The sequence below is a fragment of the Saccopteryx leptura genome, chromosome 2, assembly GCF_036850995.1.
Source record: "Saccopteryx leptura isolate mSacLep1 chromosome 2, mSacLep1_pri_phased_curated, whole genome shotgun sequence".
Classification (NCBI taxonomy): domain Eukaryota; kingdom Metazoa; phylum Chordata; class Mammalia; order Chiroptera; family Emballonuridae; genus Saccopteryx; species Saccopteryx leptura.
Window position 1 is genome coordinate 63840222 of NC_089504.1, and position 19717 is coordinate 63859938.

Sequence of the window (19717 nt, forward strand, 5' to 3'; positions counted from 1 at the left end):
ATCAGTTTCTAGAGATGGTGTGTCATTCAAATAATTTGCTAGTCTTCAACAATTATTCTTTAATTTAAAATATATATGGCAATTAGGGAGCATCTGAGACCTTGCTTCCTGGCAATTGTTAACAGTGTTGGCTCAAATAAACTCATAAAAATTCAAAAAAAAATGTTTAATAAAAAAATTAAATAAATAAGATATATGGTGACTGAAACATCATTAAATTAAAAGTATGTTCTCTCTGAATTTCTAATTAACCAGACTTTCTAGTTCTCCACAAGCACAAAAATACTTGTTTTCATTATTTTCTTCTAGAGTCCTTTTCTCTTATTACTGGCTGTATCAGAAAAATTATAGGTTCTGCTCTTGAATCTTTTTTTTTATCATTTCTATGTATTAATTCCTCATTTTATAAAAGTTTCCCCTTTAACGTCCTTTTCCTTCCAAACATCACCTTTCTTCTAGCGCCTCACTAGCACAATGACAGTTTCAGCCGCCTCTGTCTCTCCTCCATGGCCTTTAGAATCTAACCCTTGGTGAGCCAGGGCAGAGCTTCGTGTATTCAGAGGACAGGCTCTGACTAATCTTTGCCCTTCCTCTTCTACCACTCTACCTCCCCGTTTCTGACCTTTCTATCTTACCTTCCACTCTGTTTCACAGTTCCATGACATGTCACATTTACTACTGTGGCCTCCTAGTCCTCACACACATACACACCTTCCCTCTTCCCAAGCAAGCTACATATCATTATGAGACCGTCAACCCTGTTCAACACTGAATTGTGTATTTTTCCATAGGATTTTCTGGGAGAAGGGACTAGGGGGAGAAAAAAGTACTTCCCACTTTTAAAAGATCCCAGAAAGACAATCCTACCTTTCCCAGGATTTGGAGGAAAAGAACTTCCAAACTCCTGCTGCTTTGGCTTTAAAATATGTGGCCCTGACATGCCTCCGGCCTGGGTGACCTGGAATCGTGACTTCCCATTGGTGAGCGCTTGTCTCCTGGGGCTCAAGGCAGGCAGATGGATGGGGCTCTCAGCCATGTTGCTCTGAGGAACCATCCCTCCTCCCGAGGGCATCTTGAGATGAAAACTGTTAGCAAGGCTTCCAATACCAGGGCTTGGTATACTGCCACAGGATGAGGGCCCAGGAGTCCCCGAGTGGGCTCGGATGGGAGGAATGTGTTGGCCACTGACCATCCCAGGCCCCTGTGGGGTTCCTGATATCCGGTGGAAATTCATGCTGCATGACCTTCCATTCATTCTGAAAAAACCTGTGGCCAAGATGGTCAAATATCCAATGGCACTAATGACTCCTTTCAGGCAAAGTCCAATAAGTTATCCATGGTGTGGGTTTTTAGCCTGTTTGAAAAAATAAATGCAGGCATTTTTAAAAGTAAAATGGAAAATAAGTTACAGTGAGTTTTCAATCTGTATAGCATTCACCTCTGAAAGAAAAGCAGCACTCTTAGCAAAAAGGCCTTTTATGTAGAGCAGGGTTATCAAATACATGGTTCACTGGCAGGCACTCTTCCCTCCTGCATTCATAGTAGACACGGATTATAGATCTCTGGCATTGTTTTGTTTGCCACTGAGCTCTTCTCTATATAGTGCTCTTGGTAACTACAACCAGCCTACTGGTGCCAGCTTGCAAAATGAAACTTATTTTTCTTCCTAGAGGATCTGTCTATACTAGTTTACCTCGGCTCCAGTGAATCTTGGAAAACCAAAAGGCATCACCTTCATGAGCTGTGAGACCAATGGTTCAAAGGTTCCAGTAAACAAACTAATGGGAGCTACAGCCGCTAAATTAGATTATGAGGTCATTAAGCCATCTCTGATTTTCACTCTAGGAGCACATTTTTTATAGTCCTTAGATTCACAAAAGGTAAAAATATGGGCCTGGGACTCTTGCAAAGGCTTCATACATCCACGCACCAAATATTCAGAGCAGCTTAAGAGCCTTGGTTTCATACTGATCCTGAGTATGGGGGTGGAAATAGAACCAACATCACAATACTGTGGCCTCCATTAAGATCCTAGGAAAGGAGAAAGCTGTGAAATATGCTTTATGGAAAGTATAAGGAAATAACAGGCCTTTTAAAGGTATGTTCCTCAGGCACCAAACATGGTAAAACCACCACAGTGCCACAAAGCTTTCATCTGCAATCCCACCACTCCCTTTCTCAAGTAGCAGGGGAGAACCAAAAGTACTGATGTGACCACAGGACATCATCATACATCTATATGCAATACTGTCAGTACTCCCTGGTTACCAATCATTAGGAGAAATTCTTCGCCCTCGGTCAAGAGCTCCCCAATACGTATGTATTGTCAATGAGGTGACTAAGGGCCACCACGCTAATAAATGCCAACAGTCGCAATCTGTATTATTTTATATAGACATGACAGTCATGGAAAGAAGCCAAACTTGAACAAACAGAAAAAAGTATAAACTGAGTATAAAGCAGAAGTCGCCAGATAGACAAAACTGGATGATTTCTACTTTTTCTGTATGACCCACTCAGTATCTTAGACAAATATTTCCAATTCAACTCCCAAATAAACGGCTCCATCAATCATCAAGGACAAAAATAACAAGAAGGGAAATCTTTCTGTGAAAGGTTTGTTTTTTTTTATCATTTTAGGAAATCAAAAATATTTAATTTTCAGGTCAAGTACTCACTGTGCCTTCTGCAAGTTTGACTATGTATGCCCGTATGTTAAAGATATTCAAAAATTACTAACATATAAAATTTGGAATGGTTTCTTCATCTCTATTAACTCTCTATTTTATTCAGAATTCTATCAGTCTGTCTCATTTAATACTGCCATGCCTTCACTACAGTTCCTGAGAATAGTCAAATAAATTCAGGTTTATTGAAACCTGTATTATTTAAGTTTGTTTATGGAACAATAAGAAGTGAACCCTGGTATCAGACAAGTTGTAAGATTTTTTTTTTTTTTTACATTGGAAAAATTCCAATGCCTTTTCTGCTGGGTCCATTTAGAAGAATTCGACTGTATTACCAGCTGGTCTATTGATTTATTGGTGGACTGTGGACAAGAATCATTTAATGTCTCTATGCTTTGCCAGGTTATATTAGCTATCTATCCTCTACTCATTGATAAGGTAGTGTTTTCTAAGCACTCTGAACCCTGAAGAAAAAAGCACTTATTCAGTACCAACTGAAAAAAAAAAAGGCAAGATAATTACGTTGTATTGGCAATTTGTTAAAAATGAAGAATTATCCAACATGACTGGAAATGTGAGTCACTAAGACCATGGTCCAAGTGACAAATGTCTGCATATTTACAGACTATGCCTATTTCCAAGTTTTTAAAAATACGAAAGTCATTTTTGGCAGCAAGATCATACACAAGCAGGAATTATCATCAAAACTCCGGATAAAAACACATAAATTGGTACTTAGAGTTAGACTAGATCATTAAGGTTAAATTTGTGAAAAGGAAAAATAATTAAAACACTGAGAACTTAATTATCAAACATTCGTTCCTGACTGTCAGACTGGGTATTTATTTTATTTCTTATAAAATGTACTCCTGTTTTAAATAGCATTAAGTTGAAAGTAAAAACAACAACAAAAGTGTACTTAAATTTTATTACTAAAAAAGCAATAGTCAGAGAGTCAAGGCCCTGGTCAGTTTGCTCAGCGGTAGAGCATTGGCCCAGCATGTGGCTGTGCTGGGTTCAATTTCGGGTAAGGGCACACAGGAGAAGTGACCATCTGCTTCCTCATCCCTCATTCCCTTCTCTCTCTCTCTCTTTCTTTCCCTCCTGCAGCCAAGACTCAATTGAAGGAAGTGAATTGGCCCCAGGCACTGAGGATGGCTCCATGGCCTCCCCCTCAGGCGCTAATTAGAGCTTGATCACTCAGCAATGGAGCGAAGACCCAGATGGGCAGAGCATCATCCTTAGTGGACTTGCCAGGTAGATCCCAGTTGGGGCACATGTGGGAGTCTGTCTCTCTGCCTCCTCTCCTCTCGGAAGGAAGGAAGGAAGGAAGGAAGGAAGGAAGGAAGGAAGGAAGGAAGGAAGGAAGGAAGGAAGGAAGGAGAAAAAAAAGTGATTAATACTAGAAAGAAAAACCAATAGGTCAATGTCATGTGAGCTGAAAAAAAGGAGCCTCAAAACAAAAATAAAATAAATTGTATATGAAAGTATGCCTAATGTTTTCACATTAATTATGCCAATAGGCCCTGGCCGATTAGCTTAGTCAGTCGGAGCACTGTTCCAAACAACCAAGGTTGCAGATTCAAACCCTGGTCAAGGTACATATGGGAAGCAACCAATAAATACATAACAAAGTGGAACAAAAAATGAATTTCTCTCTCTCTCTCTCTCTCTCTCTCTCCCTTCTTCTTTCTGTCTCTCTAAAAACAAACAATTAAAAAAAATCATGCCAACAGATTTGTCAAGCATTAGATACCAGAATTTAAAAATCAATTTTTCTATTTATATTATCATATTTTATATACGTTTTAGCTAGGCCATATGATCATGTATAATTGTAAGTTAAAAACAGTAACAAAAAATAGTAACGAAAAAGGAATGAGCTACTAACTTATAAGAAAGACACATCCTCATTAAGTCAGAGTGAAAAGAGCACTCAACTAGAAGTCAGGACAACGGATTTTTACCACTGGCAAATCATTTATAACTTCCTTGGACTTACAGTTGCATCCATAAAATGAGGAAGTTAGTAATAATCATTACAGTCTCTAGAAATTGTTCTTCCAATTAATTAAGGAAGATTATCAAAAATATAAAATCAGTATGATCAAGGATAAATACGTAGATTTTATACCTATGACGCTTAAATCAAGGAAATTGGGTAGCCATGGAAGCAAATACAGTGTGTCCGTAAAGTCATGGTGCACTTTTGACAGGTCACAGGAAAGCAACAAAAGACGATGAAAATGTGAAATCTGCTCCAAATAAAAGAAAAACTCTCCCACTTTCATACCTATTCAGTGCAGGTCGATGTAGGCTCACGCACAGATTTTTTAGGGCTCCTTAGGTAGCTATCCTGTATAGCCTCTACAGACTTGTCACTGACTGATGGCCTACCAGAACGGGGTTTCTCCACCAAACTGCCGGTTTCCTTCAACTGCTTATCCCACCGAGTAATGTTATTCCTATGTGGTGGCGCTTCGTTATAAACGCTCTGATATTCACGTTGCACTTTGGTCACAGATTTGAATTTAGCAAGCCACAGAACACACTGAACTTTCCTCTGTACCATCCACATCTCGACTAGCATGGCCGTGGGCTGCTCGGCTATATACACAATGTTATGTCATCATCTGTGCATGCACACATGCTGCCACATCATCCTACAGAAACTGGGAGGGTTTTCCTTTTATTTGGTGCAGATTTCACATTTCTATCATCTTTTGTTGCTTTCCTGTGACCGGTCAAAAGTGCACCATGACTTATGGACACACTGTACTCTCATGTTAGCAATGTGCTGGAAGACAACACTTACCTTAAAAAGATGGATATGTATTAGGATTAAATTTTCCTAGACTTTGCCAAAAAGTAAAATCACAACTAATCAGTATCAAAACCCAATTGGAACAGCATCTTTCTGTATAAAAACTTTATCAAGTTCTCTAGCATTACTTTCTCCTCTGTTCTCCATCCAACTACTCTACCCTAGGGTATCAACAGAAAAAAAGAAGAGAAAGAAAAAAGCAAGGAACATCCAGAAATATAAATTTAGGGTACTTAGGATCTAACATGTTGACACATCTAGATTGCTAATACTCCATTGGTTCAAACAATAAAAATATCCATTCTGCTACATGCGTCAACATGAGTTAATAAATCTTCCCTGTTGACCACTTTCAAACTCTTAAAAACACTTCTATAAGTCAAGTTAGGGGAAAAAAATTACTTAGCTCCTAAGGAAACTAAGATACAAAACCATTTAATAATTTCACTGGTTTTCTGGGAAAGCTGTGACTTTAATCAAAATGCAAAAATCACGACTCTATCTTCTAACCAAGGCTCTGGCACTGTTTCTCATGGATTAAAAGATTAAACAAACAAAAAGCAATGTTAACTCATCCATTCAAGAAAATTCCAAAAACACACGCTCTATAATGCCTATTTACAGCCAAAAGCCCTTTCTTAGTAAATATCATTAATAAACTCATCTAGAGTCATAATTCATCTGATGAGCCAGTTAATTATTAATTTTCATACATCATTTCATTTCCTTGGGTTACATTTAGCCTTTGTTACATTTTCCATTCCTTATGCCACAAGCACATCTTACCATGCACAGAAAACCTGATAACGAGGCACAAAATACTGGTCAGCAAATAAAGCGCTCCTAAGCTGGCTTCCTATATGTATATCTAAGCTATCTAAAGAAGAGTCTTTATTGACTCTTTTTATTTTTTCCCTTTAGGTTAATGTTTGTATAATTTCATTAACACTGGCTTTCAACATTGCTGCCTTGATCATTAATAGGCGGCCCATGCCATTCCCATGGGCTTCTCTAGTTACAGTTTGTAGCCAAAAGAAAATAGAAGTGAAAAGCCTATTGATAGATAATATAAGTTATTCTCATGCACGGCAGCCATGTGAAACACATTTTGCAATTCAATCAAGGACAGATAGAGCTGAATGTTCTCAGATCCCAGGCGTTCATTTTAATAAGCAGAATGTACCTTGTCCTAACACAGGTGACTGACTCCTCAGAAAAGATTGTATAAACAAAAACCAATCGTGTAAGTCATTTTATTGGCAACAATATAAACACAGCTATATTAGATGTCACTAATAAATCAAAATTATTCTTGTCTGCAATTTTAACAAGAGGAAAGTGCAAACATGAGCCTGTGAAGCTGGAGGATATTATACAAGGAAATGCATTGAATGTGTACAGTATCTTTTCTCTAAATTGAAAGGAAGGGTACCATATTATGATAAAGTAACCCACATCAAGGTTATAGATCATTTCTGTGGTTTCATAACTTTATTTAGTGAAACTGACAGATTCACAGACTTTAGAACAAAAGTTACACAGAAACAGGGCTGGGATAATTCCATATTTGGGGGATGTGGAGCAAAAATTTAGGGAGGTTACACCAGATAACTAGTACATATAGACATTTGGACATTCCCAAGGTCTAATGTTGGTCATTCTAAGACTATTAACATATTTATTTTAAATTCTAAGATGTGCAGACATTACTCAAGTAACATAATCACTAATAAGATGAAATCAAAAAGAAAAAGTACTTTTTCTAAAGCAGGCTTAGGTCTGAGTTATACCAATTAAACATAGAAAGAAAAATGATAGTGTTCCCTTCAGAGATTCAAGACCATTCTTCCAAAGAACACTTGAAAAGATAATATAATCAACATTATGGATCCTGTCTATAAAAGCCTGACTTCATTTTATCAGTGGATTCCAATCCTTAGTTATCTAATTAAAGATACATACATTTTAACTTTTTTAAAATTTTCATATAAAAATGAAAATAATATTCCCTAAATTTACAAAATATCTGGCAGTGCCCTTTTAAGTTTAAATTAGTGGCTATGATATTCAAAACACAGGTAGTAAATATGGATAGGACATGGAGCAAAGGAAAGGTAGAAGGGAAAAGAGGGACAGAAAGAAGGGGAGAGGAGGGGAAAAGAAAGGAAAGAGAATGGAAAAAAAGAAATGACCAGATCTAATGTAGGAATGTATTCTCTAGTTAGGCAATCCTAACTTAAAAATCAGAAGCAGGCCCTGGCTGGTTGGCTCAGCGGTAGAGTGTCAGCCTGGTGTGCGGGGGGACCCGGGTTCGATTCCTGGCCAGGGCACATAGGAGAAGCGCCTATTTGCTTCTCCACCCCCTCCCCTCCTTCCTATCTGTCTCTCTCTTCCCCTCCCGCAGCCAAGGCTCCATTGGAGCAAAGATGGCCCGGGCGCTGGGGATGGCTCCTTGGCCTCTGCCCCAGGCGTTAGAGTGGCTCTGGTCCCAGCAGAGAGACTCCCGGGAGGGGTAGAGCATCGCCCCCTGGTGGGCAGAGCATGGCCCCTGGTGGGCGTGCCGGGTGGATCCCGGTAGGGCGCATGCGGGAGTCTGTCTATCTCTCCCCGTTTCCAGCTTCAGAAAAATACAGAAAAACAAAACAAAACAAAACAAAAAATCAGAAGCAGCACTGAGTACTTTATACACAATGCTAGTAATTTTGGAATTCTAGAAGAAATTCAGACCCTTCGGGAAAATACTGCTATAAGGCAATACTTAAAGTTTAGTAACCTCTCTTAGAATACACTTTCCACACTTCAGTGCATCTATACCACTCTCATATCTCCCAAGCTTACTCAATATCACTACTTTTAGTAGTAATTACCTATAAGTATTTCATTTACTTTGTTTTAGTCATTAACTCATCAATGAGTACAGAAAGTTCTAGAAAACTGTGGCCCTACCAAAAATAACAAGGGAATGGGGGGTTTCCTTAGTAGCTGTAAGAAATCACACATAATGAAAATGACTTGGAACCCAAAATATTTTAAGGCAAGTTCAGAAAGTACCATGCCTTCATCCATGAACTGGCCCAAGTTGAATATGGACCATAAGCTCCTAGATATATGCTTAACAAAATATTCTCTTTAAAGCAATGTTTTTCAAAATAGCTGCAATCCATTGCTGAGCCCTACAGTAAATTATTCAATGGTGTAATAGTTTTTTAATTAAATAAAACTGACTGAAATAAAATATAAGCTACCAATGTGCATCAAATGTATTAATAATGCAGTATTGTTTTATTTCAATTATTTGTGGGTGTACGTGTCTGAATATCTATACGAATACCGTGCTTTATAGTCAAAGCATAAAAGCCTATTATACAAGCATTTGGACTTTCTGCCTGCCCAAGTGCCTATCAAGAACAGCTGCAGATATAGACAGAGTTGAAGAGGCAAAGTAAAACAAATACCAAGAAAAAGCTGTAATGAAGAAAGGATCTTAATGTTCAACATTTTGACTTTCTGAAAAATAAGGATTAAATAATACAAAGCTACATACCTACCACTGTTATCTTTCACTTTTCCTTTTACACAGTATATGTCAATTGATCAAAGTGATATTTATAAATATTACTTAATCAACCAACTAACAGAATCAGGATCAAAATGACTTTCAATTTCTTCCCTTTGGCAGAGGGTAGATGACTTCTCTGGAATAAAACTTGACTCTTACAATGCTAAGGGGGAAAAGTTTAATTTAACACATAACTGCCTTTGAGAACCGAGTTTTTTCAAAATGTGTTCTGAATATGAGTTAACCATCAGATACTATGAAGAGGAATTTGAAATGGAAAAATGAACACATTCCCTATGATGTCACTGCTGAATTAATTACCTGAATTGAAAAGAGTGAATACCACATGGCCATGGTTTGAGACACAAAGGCTTCTTCAGAAATATAAAAGAAAAGTAACTGGCTGGAGATTTTTCTTAAAAAAAAAAAAAAAAAGAAATCCATCCTATACAAGGACATACATAGGTAGTAAAATATGGCAAATGGAAAGTATATTCTTTGCCATTTAGTATGTATAAATAACTACTCAGCCCATGTGAATAGCTACTTGCAAAGCTAAAAATTACAATCCTCTCAAAAGGGTAATAAACATCTACCTATTGAAGATTCTAAAAATAAATTTATCACTCATCACACCAAATTATTCAAGTATAATAAAGTCTCCCTATTATATGTGTAACTGAGGGATTTCTTTCCTTCAGTATAATTGCTTATTGCTTAAAAGTGACCAATGTAACTATTTTTAGCTGTTAGTAGACAGAAGTTTTATACAAGTTAAATAATGTTCAGTGACATCACTGAAGAAGTATGAATGTCCACAACAATGACTAGGCCCTTAACCAACATGAAAGCTTATTTATTATAAAAAAAAATTTTTTTTTTTAAACCTACATGAATGACTCAGTCAAGTTACAGACAGAAGTGGAATCTATTGGTCATGCTGGAAAGGTTGGGAAAACATTAATCCATTTCTTCACACACAAGAATAACAAGAATTCATACGTAGCTTTGGCATCTGGTTAGGTTTTTGTGTACAGTATTCAGCTGGCCTAGAAATAAAACTTCATAGATCTGGCTCAGAATTTCAGGAATAACTGATATTCAGAAAGTCTGCTTTGAACCTGGAACAGGGTCTGATCTGATGCTGTAACCCTATCTGCCCATCTGCAGTTCAGCAAAACTTACTGCACCTGAAGAAATATGCAGTTGTTCCTGTCCTTGGCCTTGAAGAGATCACATTAGACAAGAATGACTCCATCAGCTTTCTGCTCTCCACTATTTAGAGTCTTCATGATTCCAGTTTTACAAATTCCCTGATTTTGTTTCAAAGTGGAACATGGTTGGATCCTTATTTCTGTTCATCCTACAAATTGCCTTAGAGTCCACCTGAGTGTTTTTTTCCCTCCTCCTTTCTTTTGCCCTCCTTTTCCCCAAGTCCACGTCCTACTTACCCTCCATCCCCAACCAGATACCCACCTTAGGCCTTTCCTGCTCCTCTCTTAATCTGTCTCTGATCTATAACACAGTGAGAATTACACTCTTGTATCTAATTCAGAGCATTACAGAACAATAAATGAGATAATGTATTTTACTTGCTTAGCACAGTGCCTTGTACCTAGAAGGACCTGATGAATGTTAACTGTTTTACTCTACATACCTATATTTTAACATTCATAACGTTCTATATTGCCTTATAGTTATTTGCCTGTGTTTTATCTTCTGTCTAAAGTCTAATTTCATTAAGCTTTGGTGTTATGTATAATTTATCTTTGGATACTGTCCAGCCATTATATATACACGAATTATTTTATATGTATATTATACTTATTTACCTATATTTTTCACACTCCATGTAGCATACATATAAATTTTTCATACTACATTTATATGTTCATATATTTATGGTATATCTTTATATTATACAGGTTACTATACTAAAAAAGAAGGTATAGATAAAATATGTAATTATATATTTATATACTTGTTTCCTATATATCTCATTTATACTGCCTGAATAAATACAGTGTAAATAAGGTTTGACCACACAATCATGAATCCTACACTCTGTCTGTGGAACCAGTTTAATTACAGCTGCATATTTCCTAGTCTATTCCTCCTAACCTATTCCGTTTTCTACTAGGAAAGAGCTGCTAAAAATTCTAGTTCACTCTTCTGAGTAAGCACATCATTCTTGCCTTTATCTTGGCATACTCTGAACAATGAACAATACTAGCTAAAAGCCACAAAACAGCCATTTCAGTACGGAGACCAGGCATTTCTTTTGCTGTGAGGGTTGTCAGTCCTAACAGAGGGACTACCAAATGCATTTTGGGTTGTCCTGGTACAAATTGCTCCTCAGCATTCTCCTTGCTCATCCTAAGCTGGCTTCACACTATAGATCTCACTCATGTCTGTTCAGTATCCCTAATCAGACCATCATTAGGATAGAACATAGGGCTTCTGTTTCATTAGCGTCGAAATTATCTGACCTACTAAAAGGTTGTTATAACAAAGCCATACCCAAGAGTGCATGCTGAATTATGCCATTTACATAAAGTATTTTTAAAACAGGTAAAATTAATATATCTATTAGAAGTCAAAGCAGTGGTTACTGTGGGGTGGGGGAAACATAGTGACTGAAAGGAAATAATAAACATTCCTGGATGCTGGTAACATTTTATTTCTTGATCCAGATGCTAGTTATTTAGTTGGGTTCAGCTTGTGAAAATTCATTAAGCTTCAGATGTATGCACTTTTATGTATCGATATTTTATTTCAATAAAAAATTTGGGTTTTGTGTCAATTCTGTCTGAAGTAAATGGAAAACTAGAAAAACTTGAAAGTTGGGCATCTTTTAATCAAACTTTATGTTAGCATCATTATAAAGGTTTTGTTATATGTCTCAATCTCCTTGTAGGAGTGAGGCAGCACGTTTTTGTTGCACAGAATTCTTATGTGCCATTTATTTATTTTTTTATTTTATTTTCAGTCCTGATTGAATCTACGAGTTAATCAAACTTAGTGAAAAGTTGAAGAGTTAAGTTCTGTATTTCCACCTTCTTCATAATATCCTCTACAGAAAATAATTACAGATGCACAGAAAATGACTTCTCCAGGGAAGAGAATGTGCACAGATGCCACTTCATGAATTATCTCCTTAAAGAAGCACTTTCTCCAATATTATGAAAGAATTACAAATTAACATTCCAACTCCAGAGATTGATAACTACACTATGAGAGGGATAACAATGGAAAGAACATCCTCAGATTTAATATAGTAGCAGGAAAGAACACTCAGAAAAAAAGACTGAGAACACTGAGCTCTCTTCTAAAACCATCGAAAGACCACTTGCTGCCTTATCAATGAAGTTGGGGCTGGTACAAACATTTATTTACTATTATTTAACCTCTCCGCCATGACTATTTTGGTCCAATAGGGATTTCACCCACTAGGTGGACCCTGGAGTCCACATATTAAAAAAAAATTATTTTTGCTTTTCCTATTTGGAATAATGATCATTCTTCCCAAAGAAACCAACCAACTTCAGGTATTCAATCACTGACAAACCAGTTATTAAGAAACTTGGATGGAATCAGAGAAAAGATGCTCCCTCAAACCTGGGCTAAGGTAAACCAAGGAGAGAAAGAGTTAAACAGCAATTAGATTTAACTAGTCATACTCAAGGATTACTGAGTCCTCTAAGCACAAAGGAAAGAAATTCAACTGCCAACTACTAAGGAAAGGGTTTTGAAAGTAACTGGAAAGGAATTGCTCCCCGTCCTTCCTTTCAAAGGTAGTGTTAGGGCTAGTCTGGATGCAAAGACAACTAGTGGAAAACATGTAACAACTGTAATGCATTTAAAAGCAATATTTAAACTTCAGTAAGTTCCCAATTGCAAAAATAACAGTGTTTCACAAACTCCTATCTCTAAATGCTGTCAAACTTTCCCCCAACAACCTTCATTGCAGCTGTTTTCTGCAAACCAATGCAGGTAGCACCTATTTCAAACATCACAACAGGAAGCAAACTTAAAGGAGGCAGAAGGAATGGGGAGATTTAAAGTAACACAAGTCAATTTTATACCCTCCCCCCAAAAAAGTTTTTCAGTTTAGCATGAAAAGGGAGGTCTGGTAGGGAATGCGACAGAAGGGGAAACAGACATCTGGCTAACTCCCAAGGCAGAAATCATGACTCATCAAGGCTTTCAGAGGGGACAGGAGATTACATTTGTCTTAAATTCACCTTCAGGCCAATAAAAATGCTTTCTGAACTGAGACTTGGAAACTTGAGTGTTTGTCCTGTGTCTGTGACAACTGGCTGTGAGGCCTTGGGCAAAACCGCTGAAGTCTCTGGATCTCGGTTTCCTCATCTGCAGGTGTTCTCTGTAGAAGGTCCCATCTAACTTTTAATAGTCTATATTTGAGATTTCCAGTTCCCATAACCTAAAGGGAATTAGCCCACTGGGGGGAGCTGCAGAACATTCCTCTCCTCACCAACTCCAGGGCCCACGGGCCCAAATTCTGAGATAAGTGGGAGAAGGTTCAAGGTCCTCCTCTCTGCAAAAGGGGGCCACAAGTGAAGAGTCTAGTCCCTACTGACTCTGCACCCCGCGATTCCGTTAATACCTTGCACATCCCCACCCGCTGCCTCGGGTTTACATGCTACAGGAATGAGGGCCCAGAAGACGTCTGGGAAGCCTTGTGGGTTGGGGGAGAGGTATCGGTAGGAATATAGAACCAAGGGGTGGGGGCCTCTCTTCCAAGAGGAGAGCTGGAGAGATCCGGAGAGGTACTGGGGACAAGACAGGCAAGGGTGAGGCGCAGCGTGGTGCAGGCGGGCCAGATCTCCCTAGCTTGGCCCGCGGGGTCTGAGGCCCGCGCCCCCTTAGCTCTCTGGCGCGGAGAGAGGGGCGTGTCCGGGAGCGGAGGCCACACGGCCGGGCTTGGGGCGCGCTGCTGTGACTCGTCACTCCCTGGCCGCATTGCCCCAAACCTTCAGCCCGGTCCGTGAGCGAGCTCAGCAAGACAAAACAAACTCGTGCCGGCTTCCTGTTATGCAACCCAGTCCTGAGTAAGTGGCGGCCGAAAGAGCGCCGCTGCTGGTCCACCGCTGGGGAGCCCAGACTGCGAAGTCTAGGCGGCCCGGACCAGCCGACTTCCCGGCTCGGGGAAGAGCCGGAATCCAGAGGGAGCCGCGTTCCCGCTCGCCGATCCCAGGAGCGCACGGCCCCCGCCGCGCTCCTGTCCTAAGTCTCAGAACTCCTTGTAGTTCTTGCATCCCACATACCCACAACGAGTCGAGAGCGCGACCCGTGACTCAAAAAACGACCTTTCCCAAAGTTTCTCCTTCCAGGTACCTAACTGAATCATCCATAGGATGACAAATATGTCAAGGCCAAGTTTTCCAGACACTTGGGTGACTTCCTCATCTCTGAGGTGACTTGTCAGCTCCAGTGAGTAACTTGGAACTGTCGCTCTGGGCAAGGTGTGTGTCTAGGAGGGAGCAGGCTAAACACTCAGGCTTTCCAGAGAGCAGCCCGGCCGACTTCAAAATACACACAGGGTCATTTATAGGGGCTGTAGCCATGCGCAGGACAAAGTCCCTGAAACTGAGACATTTTCTAAACAGTGCTGATATTTTGTCGGGCTCCATAAAAATGTAAACGCTAGGTGACGAACCCGTTGGGGTGTGTGCGCGTCTGAATGTGTCGGCGCATTTTGCTGCGTGGGAGAGTACAGTTAAGATCAGGAGGATGCGGGTCACCGGATTGTCCCCGCTATGAGTTAACATACCCCTAACCCAAGGACCTTCCTAAAGCAATGGGGACGTCTGTTTGGGCAAGTCGCTAGCGTGGAACAACTTCGCAGAGCTTCACCAACACGTGGAATTGGAAAAGAAAACGACAGCCCTGGGTGCGCGAGAGACCTCACGTCACCCCATCAATTCCCACTTTTTTAAAGTTTCCCTTCAGTGAGGACTCATGCGTGACGTGCACAACCATGCTTGCGCGTCCTGTAACTTGCCCTGATTATGTAGCACTCTGGCCCCTATAGTTTAAAAGAAAAGAACAAAATCAAAAGCTCTCCCTAATTAGAGAAACTTTAAAACCTTGTTGATTTCCTTTCCGTTCTCTGCCCTTGGGCAACTGACAAGAACACTGGTTGCTCGATTCCTCAACGAGGGTCGTTATCTCAATAAACAGATCTTTTAGAGAATCTGGGGGTGGCGGTGCGCGTATCCTTAAACCCGCGCGAACAACACCGGCTCAGCGTGGAAAACCATTTCTAATCCCTAGCTTGTGTCTCTGAGCGTTAACTCCCCCCACACTCTCAAGCGCCCGGTTTCTTCCCCTCTCTCGCCTGCGACCCAAGTTCCTATGGCATCCACTTACCAGGTAACCAGGATTTCCACAACAAAGCCTGTGTGCGGGTCCCTTCCCCCGGCCAGCCTGCGAGAGTGACAGCGGGCGGCCAGCGCTGACGAGGAGAAACTTGGGGCTCCAGCCCTTCAGCACGCTTCACGATTTCTGCCTCCTTCTGAAATGAAAACTCTCATCCAAGCCTGGGGACTGAGCGCGGAAACCCGGCCCAAGTGCCCTGTGTGCGCGCGCGTGTGCGAGGGCAGCAGCGGCAGGGGGAGGAGGAGGCAGAAGGGGGGTGGCTGGACCCTAGGCATCAGCTCGTTCTCCCCTCCACCACTACCACCACCACCACACACACACACACACACACACACACACACACACAGGCGCGCGCGCACGCGCGCGTGCACCAAGTAGTGTTTTTAAAAAGTTGAGTTTCGACTTTGTGCCTCGCCTGTCCTGTTCATCCTCTCCCTGGGCCCGGTGATAGGTCTGGGGGCCGGCCTGGGATACTGGCTAATTGGTTTCCGCGGGTTCCGTGGAGAAAGTGCTGGTGCGAGCCTGGACCGTACAGGCAGAGCGGGAGGGGCGGCGCTGGTGCCCGTGCGCGCAGCGCTCTGGGCTGCCTGAGCGGCGCAGTGTGGACGCGGTCGCAGGAAGGGGGGTCGGGGAGGGCGGGAGGCAGGGAGGCGGCCCTGCGAGAAGTGTGGATGTTAGTGCGGCTGCGAGGGCCGGCCTGTAGCCAGCTGCTTCCTGAGTGTGAGTGCTGAAGGGGGAGAGGGGGAGGGACGGGCTCGCTGGTCACTAGGCTGGCCGATTCCAAGGCCGAGCTTGTGTCTCCCTCTCGACGCGTTACCGCACACACTGTAACCGTGCGCCAAGAGTCGTGGAACTCCAGAACCGGGTAACAACAGCTGGGAGACACTTGGCCTTCTTGGGCCTTATTTGTTGAACTGTTTTTTTTTTTTCTTTGACATGTAAAAACATCAGCGTTCACACAGGATTTGATGTCAAATCCTAAAGAACAAGAGAAAAAAAAACCAGTAATAAAACGGAAAGAGTAAAAACTAATAAGAGAAAAATGGCAAAATTGTCTTTCTAATATACAGGATTGAATGCACATAACTTCGAAAATGGAAAGATGAGCACAGAGGATGCTTTTGGCATCTTTTTAAAATAAGGTACAGGCAGAGGAGAGAAGAAGAAAATGGAAGCATTACAAGGGCATAAAATTCTAAACAAGCTGCAGGGAATGGAGACACATTCCCTGTATATGTTGCATTTGTTAGCAGCACTTTCTCCTGAAGAATTCAATAATCTCAGCTTCATACCCCACCCAAGCTGTGACCCCAGGTCTTCTGCTTGGCTTGATCAGAGTTCTGAAGAGGTTGGTCAACTGTTAGTGGTTCCCTACATGTATTGCCAGAGATGCACGGACTTCCATCTTGGGAATTAATGTGTATAAAGTATACATATAAAACAAAAAGTATAGAAAACAAATATCCTTGTTAGACCTTCCTTCAGCGTATTATTCACTCTCGTAAATGAAATGAATGAGGATATCTCAAGACACTAAGAATTTCATCAGTCCTTATATTCTATTCTAGGGCTCTTAACTCAAATATAAACTAGCACTCAGTCAGTAGATACTATGATCAAAATTATAAAAGTAATCCACCCCAGTGAAGCAAACCAAAACAATTGTTGACAATTTTCATTTATCTTAATTCAGAAAGAAAATTATTAGAGTTGGTCTGCATCCATGATACTGACATTTAAAAAGGCCAATTTTCACAGTACCTCTTATGTCTTGTTATGATATGCTTTTCAAGACTCCCTTTAGGAAAGATATAATTTTTTCTATCTCCTAAAGACACAAACTCATCAGGATATCAATCATAATAATATCTGTCAGCAGAAATGGAGAGATTTAAAAAGTGCTTACGATATGTCATTCTGTCAATTTTCCAGTTTCTCCCTCTGTTCTTCATCTGCCTTTAAATGCAAGTATCCAAGCCCAAGATGGCAATTGATGGGTTCAACCACACACAAGAAAATACTCATAAAATGAAGCATGCAGCAACATTACAAAAACAAAGAAACCAAGTGCTGGAAAATGCCATAACTGTTCCACTTTGGCTAGTTATTGCAACATCCCTGACATTCACATAAAAACTCTTCCTCATTAACTCCAGCCTTCAGGAGGAGAGCAAGATGGGGACACTGACCCTTCAACGCATTGCGGGAAATTCTCTTCATCCAGACTCTTGTGATGTACAGACTGCTCTGCAGGAACAAGACAAGGCTGGGTAAAGGCTGCAAAAAAAAACTTTCCAATGTCTCCCAAATATCATTTCAAATATATACAATGGTTTTGATGCATGAAATGATATCCTAGGGACATGCAGAAGCTTCCAAAACTTCCCAATTGATGAGAATAACTTAGCTGGAAGAGAAAAATACAGTGCTACTCCTTAATTTAATCAATGGCTCATGGAAATAAAACACTGGGAAAGTTATTAGTCATCAACCTGGAGATCTCCAAAATTCTCTTCACTTATAAGAGCCCAAGGGTAGGAATGTCATTTTTTATTTAGATGGAATTTTCATGAGCCTCTAACATTCCTAAGACATTTACCACTAAATAGGTACAGTGCTTTGATTGACCTTTTTTTTTTTTTTTTTTTTTTTTTTTGGCCAGGAATGTAGATCTGCAATATCCTTACATTCCATGGGATATAGTAAAAATGCAGCACTTTCAATACAACCCTGGAATGACTCAGAATGAGATCTGCTCCTCTTCTGGACTGAATTGGTCAACATGGATGGGGGAGGGGAGAATACTGAGAGATGGTGAGAAAGGAAACAGGGTAGCTAAGCTATGACACACTCCTTTCCCTATGAGTTTTCTGTCGTTATTAAGAATCATGCCCTGGCAGCCTTTCAGACAGATAGGTGGGAACTACAATCCGTTGGTATATTCCCTCTCTGGAACCGTCAGTTGTATGTGTCTCAACTGCTGACTCAAAGCTGCTGATTGATCCAGCTCAAGTCTGGTTCTCATTCATTTGAGAAACAGTGAGTATCTACTCTCTCCCAGGATTGAGGTTAAAGGAATTAACACTTGTAGGCATTGTGCATAGGAGGGTGTTACATAAAGTATTTTGCCCAATTCCTGGTTTATAGCAAACCCTGAAGAAATTATGGCTCTTTGCCAGAGGCAGATTAAGGCCAGTTGAGGCCCTGGGCGCAGCAGAAAATATTGGGCCCCTTAAAAAAGAGAGAGAGAGAGATAAGGAAAATAAAAATACATGTTAAGCATATTTTTAAATAAATAAAAAATATTATGTACTATTAATGTTAAAATTGCACATATGAAACCAAACTTGGTGTCATTAGAAAAAAGTGTCAAGTTGGGGTTTTGCAGGGCCCTTCAGAAGTCTGGGCCCAGGGCGCGCCCAGTGCGCCCACCGTTAAATCCGCCTCTGTTCTTTGTATACATTATCTCATCTACTCCTCAAAGCAATCATATGAGAGGGCCATTGATAGTCTCCTATTTAGAGGCAAGGAAGTTAATTATCAGTAAACGATTAAAAGGAGTGAGAGGCAGAGCTCGATTTGCCAGTCTAGAAGCCCCAAGTTCTTTCAACAGTGCTATCCTACAAAATAACTGTGCATGCTCTTTGAATGTGTGCAAAGTACACTGAACTAGTGTAAAGTACAAAGCATCTTATGATCAATGTCAGATAAGCAAAACTGCGTGTGTGGAAGAGGCAGGAATAACTTCCTACAACAGGACACAGAGTAACTTAGCTGTTTGAGCTGGACATCAAAGAATGGGTAGAAAATTGGTAAACAAAGAAGACCATTCCAAGTAGAGGAATCAGTATCAGAAAGGGCACAAAAGGCATAGATCCTGTGTATCTGCTCACACAAAGATAGAGTACAAAATAACATTCGCAATCTCACAGCTATGGCCCTGGAACACTGTGGAACTCCCAGAGGGAAGATCCTAAGAACAAACTTTCAGAACTGTAATTTATGTCTGTCTGAGTGATCTGACAACAAACTATTTACAAACTTGCAAAACACTATAATCAGATTCTTACTCCTCTAGAGAGAGAGAAGGTTTTAACCCCAGAAAACTGATAAGTTGAGCTAACAGTACCAGTGATAGTATGCCTAGCTATAAACACACACACAAGCTAGCAAGAGTCCAATTACATAGAAATCCACTGGAAAAAGTCAGTTTGCTGACTTAAAGAAGGGAACTAAACATGTAAG

General features: G+C 40.5%; 1 protein-coding gene across 2 annotated transcripts in view; it reads right to left on the reverse strand.

Annotated features, from left to right (window-relative positions):
* Nucleotides 1–16010, reverse strand: part of GLIS3 (GLIS family zinc finger 3) — a 521995-nt gene extending 505985 nt beyond the window's left edge. The window contains exons 1-2 of one of the 2 annotated variants that reach the window (XM_066368077.1): nucleotides 15464–16010; nucleotides 868–1354 (exon numbers count right to left, since the gene is read on the reverse strand). In XM_066368077.1, the coding sequence (XP_066224174.1) occupies nucleotides 868–1255 (388 nt within the window). In that variant the 5' untranslated portion in view covers nucleotides 1256–1354; nucleotides 15464–16010. The remainder of the gene's footprint in view (nucleotides 1–867; nucleotides 1355–15463) is intronic. The other variant, XM_066368078.1, reaches the window with a different exon arrangement.
* Between the last annotated feature and the right edge of the window lie 3707 nt (nucleotides 16011–19717).